Raw genomic sequence first — 12,389 nt, forward strand, 5'->3', positions numbered from 1 at the left:
ACATACCCAACTCCTAAGAGCTCAGTGTTTGCTCAGGACCACTCTCATCAGTGACATTTATTGAACACTTATTGTGCAGAGCAGTGGACTAAGTGCTTGGGAGACTACAATACAACAGAGTTGGTAGACATGTTCCCTGCCCACAACAAGCTTACAGTCTTCTCTAGAGGGGGATACAGGTATCAGTTTGAAGAAATAATTTAAAATACATAATTTATAGACTTGGACATAAGTGTTGAGGGGTTGAGGGTGGGGAGAATACCAAATGCCAAAAGGTCACAGATCCAAATGCATAGATGATGCAGAATATGAGGCTAAACCAGTCATTCTGGAAATAAGAACTACCATACTGTACTATATTCAAGCAATTGAGCAAGCAAGCACTGTACAAAGGACTCGGGAGAGTACAATATAACAGAGTTGGTAGACACATTCCCTGCCTACAACGAGCTCACAGTCTAGAGGGGGAAACAGGCATTAACAGAGTAAATACATTATGGATAGGTACATAAATGCTGTGGGGCTGAGGGAGGGGTGAATAAAGGGAGCAAATCAGAGTGACACAAGGGAGTGGGAAAACAGGAAATGAGGGATTAGTCAGGGAAGGCCTCTTGGAGAAGATGTGCTGTCAATTAGGCTTTGAAGGTAGAAGGGGTAAGAAAATGAATAAGGACAGACTGCATAAGTAATACAGACTAGAACAGAAAATAATTAGGAATCAATTTTGAAATTTTTCAAATGAAAATTAAAAACAACAAAACCTTAAAAATATCCCAAAAAGTTCTCCTACAAGAACAGCAATTCTGAAATAAACTGCAGGATGGTTAGAAAACATGTTGTATTCCAATCTTACATAAAATATACCAAAGAGCATTACCTAGAGTGTAATACTGTCCTGAAGATTTCCATCATCAGGGGCTCCCTTGACACAAAGCTTATGTCAAGTTTGTGTTATGCTGAAAAGCTTGTGAGATTGAATTCCATTTTAATTGATTTTTAGATCTATTCAAGATCTCCATGCAAATCAAAGTTTGGTTTTCACTAGAATCTTTTTCAGGAGTCATTCTCCAAAACTTTGTGGAGAAGAGCACGCCCTTCTCTTTTGGCAAGTCTATGACTTCTTTGGCTCTATTATCAATCAATGATATTTACTAAGCGCTTACTATGTGCAAAGCACTGTGGTATTGACTATTAGCAATTCCACTTTGCTTTCCTACACAATAATGTTTTGGGAGTTTTTATTCTTAGCGGTAGCTCTTTTTTTTTTTTTATGGCTGTGAATTTGCTGGTTGAAGTGGAGTGTCTAAACAACTTTAGAGTTTCTGAATTGGTTTCTAGGGTGCAACCATATTTATCATTTCATAAGCCCAAGAGTTTATCAATATTGTAAACTTGTGTTTAGTCAGTTGTCACAGAAATTACTTTGATCAAGACCTGATTTTTACCTTTCACCAATGGTATGAGTTGAGAGAGAAATGGTGTTTCTATTTTCCATTCTCTACTCTCATTTCTTCTTTGAAGTACTCACTCATTGGCTGTTTTTTCTTGGATATATATTTTCTCTCCAAGAAGGTCATGATTAGAGAAATCTTTTTCCAGGCATTTCAGCCTTTACTTTTTGCTCAAATTGAACTTCAGGATATGGTTAAAACATTAGATTGTATTCTTAGAGGTCAGGAGCTCTAGGAAAGCTCATCTATCTCCCAGGGCTTGGACCTGGTGCCACCCTCTTTCCCTTTATTTTTAATTTACTCAAAAGAAATATTAAAAGAAAGACATGGATTGCTCTACTGAAACTGCCTTTTTCTCTGCTTCTGTGAAATTTTCCAAATGGTGATGTCGTCGGATCTGTAGTTTTTGTTTTATTCTTTTAAAACCAAAAAAGATTTAAGATTTAAATAATGAATCTTTCTACTTTTAATCAAACAGGGAAACCAAACATGCAGGTCTGGTTTTCCCATAATCTGGAATTAAGTAAGAATGTGGGGCAGGGAAGGGAGGGAAGCTGGAAAGCATTAGGTTTTAGGCTTGAACCCCAGTCATTCAAGCAGTACTTAGTGTATGGCCTGCCTGTACAGTACTCTTGTTGTCCCTGCTCCTTAGGTAAGGGCAGAAGCAGCAGCTTTTTAGAAGGTGGGGATGATTCCATGAGCCAACCCAGCTTGTAGCACTGTTATGTGGACTGGTACTCCAAAGCTGTGGTCAGAGCACTTATATATGTTCTTTGAGACCATGGACATCAGCCAGTTGGGAGCAGAAGACAACAAAGGAACCATGGAAAATGTTCAGACAGCAAAAGTGTGTGCTAGAGGGGGCCAGAGGAACATTCCAGATGGCTGAAAAGGTGCATGTTGGCTCTCAGCTGACATGGAAAAAGCAAATAGGAGGGAGTGGTAGGCAATGCTTCAGTCCCTTTACTGTACACTCTGGTTGCAAGGATGAACCTCCTCAGACACAAAGCACATGGCTTAGAGAATCTAGGTATAACAGCTTTCACTGCACTAAAGATAGCTGAAATAATTCAGCTTGGCCTAGTAGTGGAAAGAGCAAAGGCCTGGGAGTCAGAGGATCTTGGCTCTAATTCAGACTGCCACCTGCTTTTTGTGTCCCTTGGGCTAGTCACCAGAGAAAACACCACCATTCTCCCTGCCTTACAAGCCCTTAGCCTTGGCAGTGTCCTCTACTCATTTCTCTCATTTGCCTCATATATTCCCTCTGTTACCAAATCTTGTAAATTCTACCTTCAGCTCTAGAATCCACCCTTTCCATGCCTTCCAAACTGCTACCATGCTAATCCAAGTACTTATCCTACTGTTCCTTGATTACTGCATCAATCTACTACCTGACCTCCCTGACTCCTCTCTCACCTCTTCAGTCCATACTTCACTCTGCTGCCCAGATGATTTTTCTAAAAACACAATCATATTTACTGAGCCCTTACTGTGTGCGGCACACTGTACTAAGCATTCAGGAGAATAAACTATGACAGAGTTCGTTGACATGATCCCTGCCCACAAGGAAAAACACTCCTTGAAAACTTCTAATAGTTGCCCACTCATCTTTGCATCAAATACTTTTTACTGTCAGCTTTATGGCACTGGGTCAGCTCTCCTCTGACCTTGCCTACTGTTCTATGACAACCCAACACACACACGTCTCTCATCTAACACCAACCTACACCTGACTACAAGTCCTACTTCAACCCGACTTGAAGCACTGGTATCTATGCTTAGTTCAGTGCCTAGAACCCAGTACACACTTAAATACCAGAGTTACAATTATTATCAGTTGGTACATTGGAAAATTAGGGCATCCATAAAATCTCAACTTCAAATGTCAATCAGCCCTCAATATCTTGAGGAAAAAAAAAGAGTCTGCACTGGGCAGGGAATGTCTCATTTCATATTACCTTTAAAACTATAATTGCACAAGAAATGCAATAATTTCTGCAAGCTGAGAATTACATTGATCAGGCACTGATAATTAAAAAGAAATTGTTGTTTTGCTTTTCCTTCAATCTCTACATAATCAAAGTCCATCCAATCAATCAATTAATGGTATTTACTGAGCACTTACTATGTTCAGAACACTGTACCTAGGCCTTGGGAGAATATCACATAACAGAATTAGCAAACACATTCCCTGTCCTTAATGGAATTTGGAGTTCCTATGTTTTTTTTAAAAAAACTCTGAAGATAACTTAAGTGAACTTCTCTTTGGGGTTCTGCAGTTCTCATTTCCTTTCTTGTGCTGTAGTGCCCCTTTGCTATCACTAAACCCAGTAAGATTCCTATTTCATTATGAGGCTCTTTGATATAGATATGTAGTATTGGCTGTATATGAAATTTGTGAAGTGCTATGGAATCCTTCAAATTGAAAGAATTGTATAAATCACATGAGCCATACCAACAATAACTTTAATTTTCTTAATACAGATCCACAATCATTCATTTGGGATGCTTTCCTTTACAGCATTGATATACCTATAGGGAAGAATGTGATTGCTTTTTTTTTTTTTTTTTGGCTCGTCTGTCTTTGCCAGCACCTGCATTCAGGATTTTCTCCTGGTTTTCTTTGACAACTCATCCTATCCCTATGGTCAGTTTAGAAAAATATGCTGCCGCACTCCAGAAAAAACTAGCTCAAAGGTCTTCTGTTTACCTCATCATTTCAATCATTTCAGGAAAGATTGATAAATATAGTTAGAGACTTGATAAAACAGCAACTGTGAAAAGAATCGTGCTAGGATGTCAGAAGGATTTAAAAAATGGCATAAACTCCCCAAAGCATTAAAAAAAATTGAAACTTGCTTTAATTAGAATTGGTGAGTCACATATTAGTTATTTGTAAAGTGAAAATGGGTATACAGTAATTGTCCAAGATACAACCACTCTTCTCTTTTGTACAGTTAGTTCGTGTCTGTTGCATTCTTTTAGCCACTAAGGTCTCTACTGCTTTAGTATGGATAGGGCAGATACCTGGATATTTAAGGAGCAGAATAAATGGGTCCAGACAGCTTTCCCTAGCCTCAATTCACCAGGGAACATTTGAGAATTCCACCTGACACAGGGACAGCACAGTGCTCTTAAACAATCTACAGTCTGATCCCATTGTTCCCCAGTGGGGGAGGCAGGCCCACAGCTCACTCAAGAGTCATTGATTGGATTAACAGCCTAATTCCCAACAGATGAATAGAATACTGATGTCTTGTCAGCCCAGATCACAGAAGAAAAACACAATCTGCTTCTACAGCTCAGAAATTTAACCCCCTGTTTCCCCTTTCAGCATAGGCCTGAACTGGAGATTTTTCAGCATCAAGGCCATTTGCCTGCCCCCCAAAATGACCAAATGCAGGGAAGTCTGTTGGCCTAAGGTTCCCTCTTTCCTTTTGAGGCACTCAATTTTTCAATTTCCACACTATTATATTTACACTAAATTGTATATGCTTATGCCTTCTAGGCTTTATAGAAATACGTTTTGGTGCCTTTAAAGTGAATTGTTGCAACCAGATGACAGCTCTTTGAAGAAAGTATTAACTATCCACTCTAAGTGGACTAAGTAGAATTCTTTCATCTTCTCTGACAATTCTTTAGGAGACCAGAACTATCTTCAGACCTAGTTAAGGCCTGTGTGGTCTAGTGGGACTGGGGGCCCGAGGCCCTGAGTTCTAATTCCAGCACTGCCAATCGCTTGCTATGTGACCTTGGAAAAACCACTTACATTCAGTTTCCTCATCTGTAAAATGGGAATTCAATGTCTATACTCCCAACCTACTTAGACTGGGAGTTTCACGTAGATCAAGGACTGTGTCTGACCTGATTAACTTGCATCTACCCAGGTGCCTAGAACAGTGCTTGACACACAGTAAATGCTTAAAAAATACAATAATAATGATATCTTCATACATTGCATAAGAAGCAGCATGGCTCAGTGGAAAGAGCACAGGCTTGGGAGTCTGAGGTGGTGGGTTCTAATCCCAGCTCCACCACTTGTCAGCTGTGTGACCTTGGGCAAGTCACTTAACTTCTTGGTGCCTCAGTTACCTGATCTGTAAAATGGGAATGAAGACTGTGAGCCCCATGTGGGACAACCTGATTCCCTTGTATCTACCCTAGCACTTAGAACAGTGCTTGGCACATAGTAAGTGCTTAACAAATACCAACATTATTATTATTTTATATCATTGGCTATCTTGACTATTCCTCTACCCTCAAGTACCCTTCACCTAAATTAGCCCAGAGAGATGTATGCCCTGATTTTAAAGATTTCCAAAATTTAGCAACCCTGGCTGGATTGGGGAATACTTATTATACCTAATCCACAAACTAATCCAAATCACATATTCTGTTTAATTTAATTTATTACTGTATAATTTTCCTAGTTCTGCCTTCATGTAACTTCATGGAATCATAAATCATTGGCACAGTGGAATGAACCTGGGTCAGGGAGTCAGAGGACCGTAGTTCTAATCCTGGCTCTGCCACCTATCTGTTGTGTGACCTTGGGCAAATCACTTAACTGTGCCTCAATTTCCTTAACTGCAAAATGGGGATTCAATACCTGTTCTCCCTTCTTCTTTGACTGAGAACCTCATGTGGGAGCTGATTACCTTGCATCTCCCCCAGTGCTTCATATAGTGCTTGACACATAGTAAGCACTTAAATACCACAATTATTATTAGCATTTATTTATTTCAAAAAGGTACCCAGGAATAAAATAACTTTACTTGCAAATAACTCCACATTATCTAATGATAATGCAATGACTTTTCTGAAATGTTAGAATGGGAAAAAAACTCAGAGATGAAGATTACTATGCTATTAAGAAATCTCTGCCAATTATCTGACCATATTAGTGGCAAGGGAAACAGTGTGAGCTAGGGGAAAGAGCAAGGGACTGGGAATCAGAGAACATAGGTTCTAATCCTGACTCTACCACTTGACTGCTGTGTGACTGTAGGAAAGTCACTTAACTTCTCTGAGCCTCGGTTCCCCCATCTATAAAATGAAGATTAAGACTGTGCCCATGTGGAACATGGACTGTGTCCATCCTAATTAGCTCACATCCACCCCAGCACTTTGTACACTTCCTAGCACATAATAAATGCTTAACAAATACCATTTTAAAAAAGGGGGTTATGAATCCTCACTAAATGGAATAAGAATTCTTATCCATTCACTTTGGAGAACACCATGGAATTCAAAGACTCATTTCCAAGTTACCAAGGATTTTATAGTTATTCTACACGTGTTTGTGTCTACCAGTTAAGACAGCATTCAATTCTCAGCAGCTTAAAAATTAGATTGCATATTTCATCTGATGCATATTAAGGAAACTGCATGGTGTAGTACATTTCATGCTCTTGTAAGAACTTTATGTTAGGTATGACAACATAACTTTGCAGTTAAATCACGAAAAGATACTATGCCATCATTTATTTAATAAAGAACAATAATCTTTCATAGCACTCATCTTTTCAGAAATCATAATTTAACAGACTGTTAAATGGCTGTCGAAAGTTGAGTGTTGGGAGAGAAGGAATTTAAAGACTTTTATCGATGGCAGAGATGGGAAAGAGCTTGGTGTACATTAATTGAGAAACTGTTTGCAACATCTGGTTTAGCTTAAAAAATCTGAAGGCAGGTGAACAAGCCCTTATCTTTGAAACCACAGGGGATCAGTTGGCATATATCTTCCTCCATGCACACAAGGTCTTCAGAGGTGGGGGTCATTTGCTAGAATTATTGTCAATTTATTTATTAAGTGCTTACTATATGTTAAGTCCTGTTCTAAGCACTGGGATAATAATAACTGTGGTATTTGTTAAGTGCTTACTATGTGCTAAGCACTGTACTAAGCGCTGGGGGAAGTATGAGATAATCGGGTCCTACATTGGATTTACAGTCTAAGTAAGAGGGAGAACAGGCACTGAATCCCCATTTAAAGATAACGAAACTCAGGCACAAAGAAGATAAGTGACTCACCCAAGGGCACACATCAGGTAACTGGCACAGCAGGATTAGAACCCAGGTTCGCTGAATCCCAGGCCTGTCCTCCTTCCACTAGACTCCGCTGCTCCTCAACTCAATGTCTAATCTGTATTTCCAGTAGTTAAAAAAAAATTACAATAGGTTATGTGCTCCTAAAATTGGAATATAAAACTTCCAATTGGCCTAACCAATCTCCTGGTTCAAGTCACATGTACATAATAATTATGGTACTTGTTGAGAGTTTACTGTGCACAAGCATGAGGCAGATACAAGACAATCAGGTTGGATATAGAACCTGTCCCATGTGGGGCTCACAATCTATATAGGAGGGAATAATCAGTCAATCAATCGTATTTACTTTGCAATTACTGTGTGTGCAGAGTACTGTACTAAGCACTTGGGAGAGTACAATATGACAGAGTTGGCAGATATGTTCCTTGCCCACAGTGAGTTTACAGTCTAGTAGGGGAGATGGACATTAGCAGAAATAAATAGAAATTAATAGATAAATACATAGTGCTGTGGAGCAGAGGGAGGGAGTAGGATTTTTTCTGCATTTTTCAGATGAGGAAACTGAGGCCCCGAGAAGTGAAGTGACTTGCCTAAGGCTACACAAAAGACAAGTGGCAGAGCCAGGTTTAGAACCCGGGTCCTCTGATCTTTTCCTTCGAGTTGTTTTCCTTTGTATTCAGTGTCCTTAGCAAGGGGGGCGGTCCTTGCTAGCAGGATGGTTTCTGGATAGCGTGTAGCTCAGCTCCGATGGCCTGACCCAGTGAAGATGGTTCCTGGCCTTACTTTTGAGAATGACCACGATTAAAGTTAGTAGCTTCTCAGCTGCTGGACATTTGCTATGGGGCTGGGTTCTTGTTGAGAGATTCTTTAGGCCATCCAATACCAATTTTAATAGTCACTAGATTCTTGATGACTCCTAACTACTAAATACCACTTTCTGCTGGACGCCTTATGAGGTGGCCATTACTTCAGGGGTTATGCTTGGGACACTGTACTAGACTTCAGAGCGTCTTGGGTAACAGAGCTGGGGAAGCTATTGGTACCTATCTCTTCTGTCCTCTCAGACAAAGGACATATCCAAACCCATCCTTATTAGTCTGAGCAGTCTACATTGTAGCCCCAGTCTGTCCACTGAGAAACTTTAAGAAATAAGCAGAGAAAATAGAGCACCCATCTAGGAGGCTACTGAAAACACAACCAGAAAATCAATTTACAATAAAAGCCTCAAATTTGTGACAAGAGGTTACTTCCACTCTGGCCACATCTCATGTTCTGGCATACTTGCCTACACTCCCCAACTGCTGTGGGTAAATTCCTCAAAAGGCTTTACATTTCAAAGACACAGAAGAAGGAGCTGGGGGCAGCTGAATTTGGGGTCACTAGAGCAGATGGGTAAAATGGGGATCCACATGGTGTTCTAAGACAGTGATGAGTTACCTATCCAACCTTTCTCTTACCTATTACCCCAGGAGCCTTGGGAAGCAGTGTGGCCTGGTGGATAGAGCACGGGCCTGGGAGTCAGAGGACCTGGGTTTTAATTCCAGTTACACTACTTGTCTCCTGTGTGACTGCGGATGTCACTTCACTTCCTCTGGGCCTCAGTTCTCTCATCTGTAAAATGGGGATTAGTACCGTGTGGGACAGGGGCTGTGTCCAACTTGATTTACTTGTACCTACCCCGGTGCTTAGTGCAGTGCATGGCACACAGTAATCACTTAACAAATATCACAATTATTATTATTATTATTATTATCTTGGGTTCCTGAATGTGGAGACAGGACCCAGGTTCCTGGGCCCAGACCTACAGCAGACTGAGAATCTATGTGCACCCTTTGTGCATCCATGCCTTGCCCCCAATTTTGCTGAGGATTCCCTTCCTTCTAAGGCCCGCACGGGTCTTGTGAGATTTGAATCCTCCTCTCTCAGCCTGAGGATTCACAGAGGAAATTCGGAATCCATGACTGATTTTTTTTAGGTCCTGGACTATAGCTCTGGGCTATAGCTTGGTGCCACTATATTTCTAACATTTATCAAAGAGCATTTTTGCAAGCATTTCAAAACAGTTATTTCTAATTTGGTCACATTTTTATCTTTTGACATTTTAGTCATCTTGGTAACAAAATGGGAACTAGTCCCACAGTGCAAAACACAATGTAAAGAAGAAAACAATGAAAACACAAGGAAAAGCAAACTTAAATACACAGCCTTTCTGGTGGCAGAATTAAAACTATATGGTTGTGGAAACCAGGTTAAGGATGAGGGCATGGCCAGTTGTGTCCTCAAACTAGCAGACTGCTGGTTTTATAACCACATACAGAAATAATTAAAATCTAAGGGGTTTAGAAGGGTTAATCTCCTTTAAATAATCTGGACCACAAAGCCTGTAAAGTCACTGCTGGCACCTGGCCCGTGTCCGACCGACCGGCTGTCGGATAACAGAACAGCACACGGAGGTAGAAATATAAAGATTAACCACTACTACCACTGCCCTGGCCTCTCCTATATAATATTCCTTCTGGAAGCCACCCTCCTGCACTCTGGCCATGAGGTGAAATACCAGCACTGTACATCAAGAAGGGTGGTGGTCTTTTACCTTACAGTTGATTTTCAAATAAAGAAATATGAAGAAATAAAGGGAGTTGATTATTAAATGGATCTCTAAAAGATTGATGGAGAAATGTAGGGACACAGGAAAAATCTTGACTGTTCTATTTTAATAACCTACAGCTGTTTCAAATCTATATTCAGTTTAAACTAAATTATGAATACAGACAGCATCCTAACTCTTGAGAAAGTAATACATGCTCTCCAGCAAACTCCCTGTTGTCTTAAAAATCCGACTGAGATTCAGAAGTCATTGAAAAGATTAGGAGTCTCATTGCCAAGAGCATAGACTGTGGGCCCATTTGTATCTTAAGAGTTGTACTAGGTGCTTGAGAGCACACAATCAAATTAAAAGCCAACTGCCTAGCCTCAACAAGTTTACAGCCAAACTAATGGCACAGAACAGATTGAAGGACAGTTCAGAACAAACAGCCTTTTATTAGTAAGAACATCATTCCTTCCTTTATGGTTAGCTCGATTCTGCAGTGTCCTTAATTTCAGAGGCAGGCCAATTGGAGTTGAGTATTTTATGAACAGGAGTCATGCCTAAAAAAATTCACTAGGGTGAAAAAAGAATGAGTGTATCCAAAATATAGTTTAAATTTAGTTATCATCATCATCGATATTTACTGAGCACTTACTATGTGCGGAGCACTGTACTAAGCGTTTGGGAGAGTAAAATACAACAGAGCTAGTAGACACGTTCCCAGTCTACAATGAGGCTACTGCCTAGAGGGGGAGGTAGTCAATATAATTTATAATAATAATAATAAAAAATAGTATTTTAGTATCCACTATGTGCAGAACACTGTACTAAGCATTCGTGAGAGTACAAAATAATTGGTATATATGATCTCTGCCCTCAAGATGTTTACAATCTATAAGGAGAGATAGACACTAAAATGAATTACAGATACAAAGAAATAATAGAGTATGTAAAATAATAATGATGGTATTTGTTAAGCGCTATGTGCCAAGCACTGTTCTGAGCACTGGGGTAGATACAAAGTAATCAGGTTGTCTCATGTGGGGCTCAAAATCTTAATCCCCATTTTATAAATGAGGTAACTAGGGCACAGAGAGGTTAAGTGACTTGTTATGAACATAATTGAGTGTTCAGTGCTTAGGTGGCTCCAAAATGTTAATACAGCAGTAAAGGGGCTACACACTGGGGAGATGTGATTTTATAGGGTCTTCGAAGATGCGGAGAATTTGGATCTGTCTGATATGACAGGGAAGAAAATCCCAGGCAAGGGGGAGGGTATGACCAAGAGGCTGGTGGTGGGAGAGGCAAGAGTGGAGCAGTGAGTGTCTGACTGAGAGGAATGAAGATTGTGAGGCGGGGTGCAGTGAGAGAAGAGAGTGAATAAGTAAGAGGGAGACTGCTGATTGAGTGATTCAGGGAGTTGCTGCTTGATGTGGAGAAGAATGGAAAATGGTTGGATGTTTTAAAGCAATGAGGAGACGGGTGGAAAAAGGCATTTTAGAAAGATAATTCGTGCAGCATAATGAAGATTAGAAAAGAGTGGCTGAGACATGGGGATCAGTGATAGTCACCCTGGGACACAAGTGCTTGGACCAACATGGTAGCAGCTTGGATGGAGAAGGAAGGGCATAGGTTGGAAATGCTGTGGAGGAAAAAACTGGTAGGATTTGGTGACATCATGAATATGGAATTGAAAAAAGGGGAAAAGTTAAAGATAATTCCCAGACTGTAAACTTGAGACACAAGTCATGAGCTCATTGTGGGCAGGTAATGTGTCTGTTTGTTGTTATATGGTACTCTCCCTAGTGTTTAGTATGTGTTTAGTGCTTTGTACATAGTAACTGCTCAATAAATACCACTCGTTGATTGAGAGTGGATAGGCACTAGCCTGGGAACTAGGGGACTTCAGTATAGTTCTTATTCTGCAACAGGTATTCTTGGACAAGTCAATTGGCTTTTCTAGGCTTCAATCTTCCCCTTGCTATAATGCTATTACCTCCCTCTCTCTCTCTCACACATAGGGACTCCAGTGGATGGAGAGCCCATCTGCTCAACCCAAATTAAATGGAGGCTTCAGCAATTACCTATCAAAGGTATTTACTGAGTGCTTACTAGGTGCAGAGCACTGTAGCAAGCACTTTGGAGAGCATAAAAGAAATAGCAGACATGTACCCTGGTTATCTGGTGGTTTTGTTTCATGTAGACAGTAGATAGCCCCATTGGATAATTCATACCCTCAAATGAATATTTTGGTCTTCCCAGTGGGACAGTCATTATGGAGGAAATCAACCAGAAAA

General features: G+C 40.3%; 1 protein-coding gene across 4 annotated transcripts in view; it reads right to left on the minus strand.

The window, feature by feature from the left end:
* Positions 1-12,389, minus strand: part of ACBD6 (acyl-CoA binding domain containing 6) — a 107,548-nt gene that overhangs the window by 17,241 nt on the left and 77,918 nt on the right. Inside the window, exon 7 of one of the 4 annotated variants that reach the window (XM_029081129.2) lies at positions 7,552-7,596. The exons of the other annotated variants lie outside the window; for them this stretch is intronic. Within the exon in view, the coding sequence (XP_028936962.1) occupies positions 7,585-7,596 (12 nt within the window). The 3' untranslated portion in view covers positions 7,552-7,584. Of the gene's footprint in view, positions 1-7,551; positions 7,597-12,389 lie in introns of those variants that run through there. 4 annotated transcript variants of the gene reach the window in all.

Source organism: Ornithorhynchus anatinus, chromosome 16 (assembly GCF_004115215.2).
Source record: "Ornithorhynchus anatinus isolate Pmale09 chromosome 16, mOrnAna1.pri.v4, whole genome shotgun sequence".
In the NCBI taxonomy this organism is placed as follows: domain Eukaryota; kingdom Metazoa; phylum Chordata; class Mammalia; order Monotremata; family Ornithorhynchidae; genus Ornithorhynchus; species Ornithorhynchus anatinus.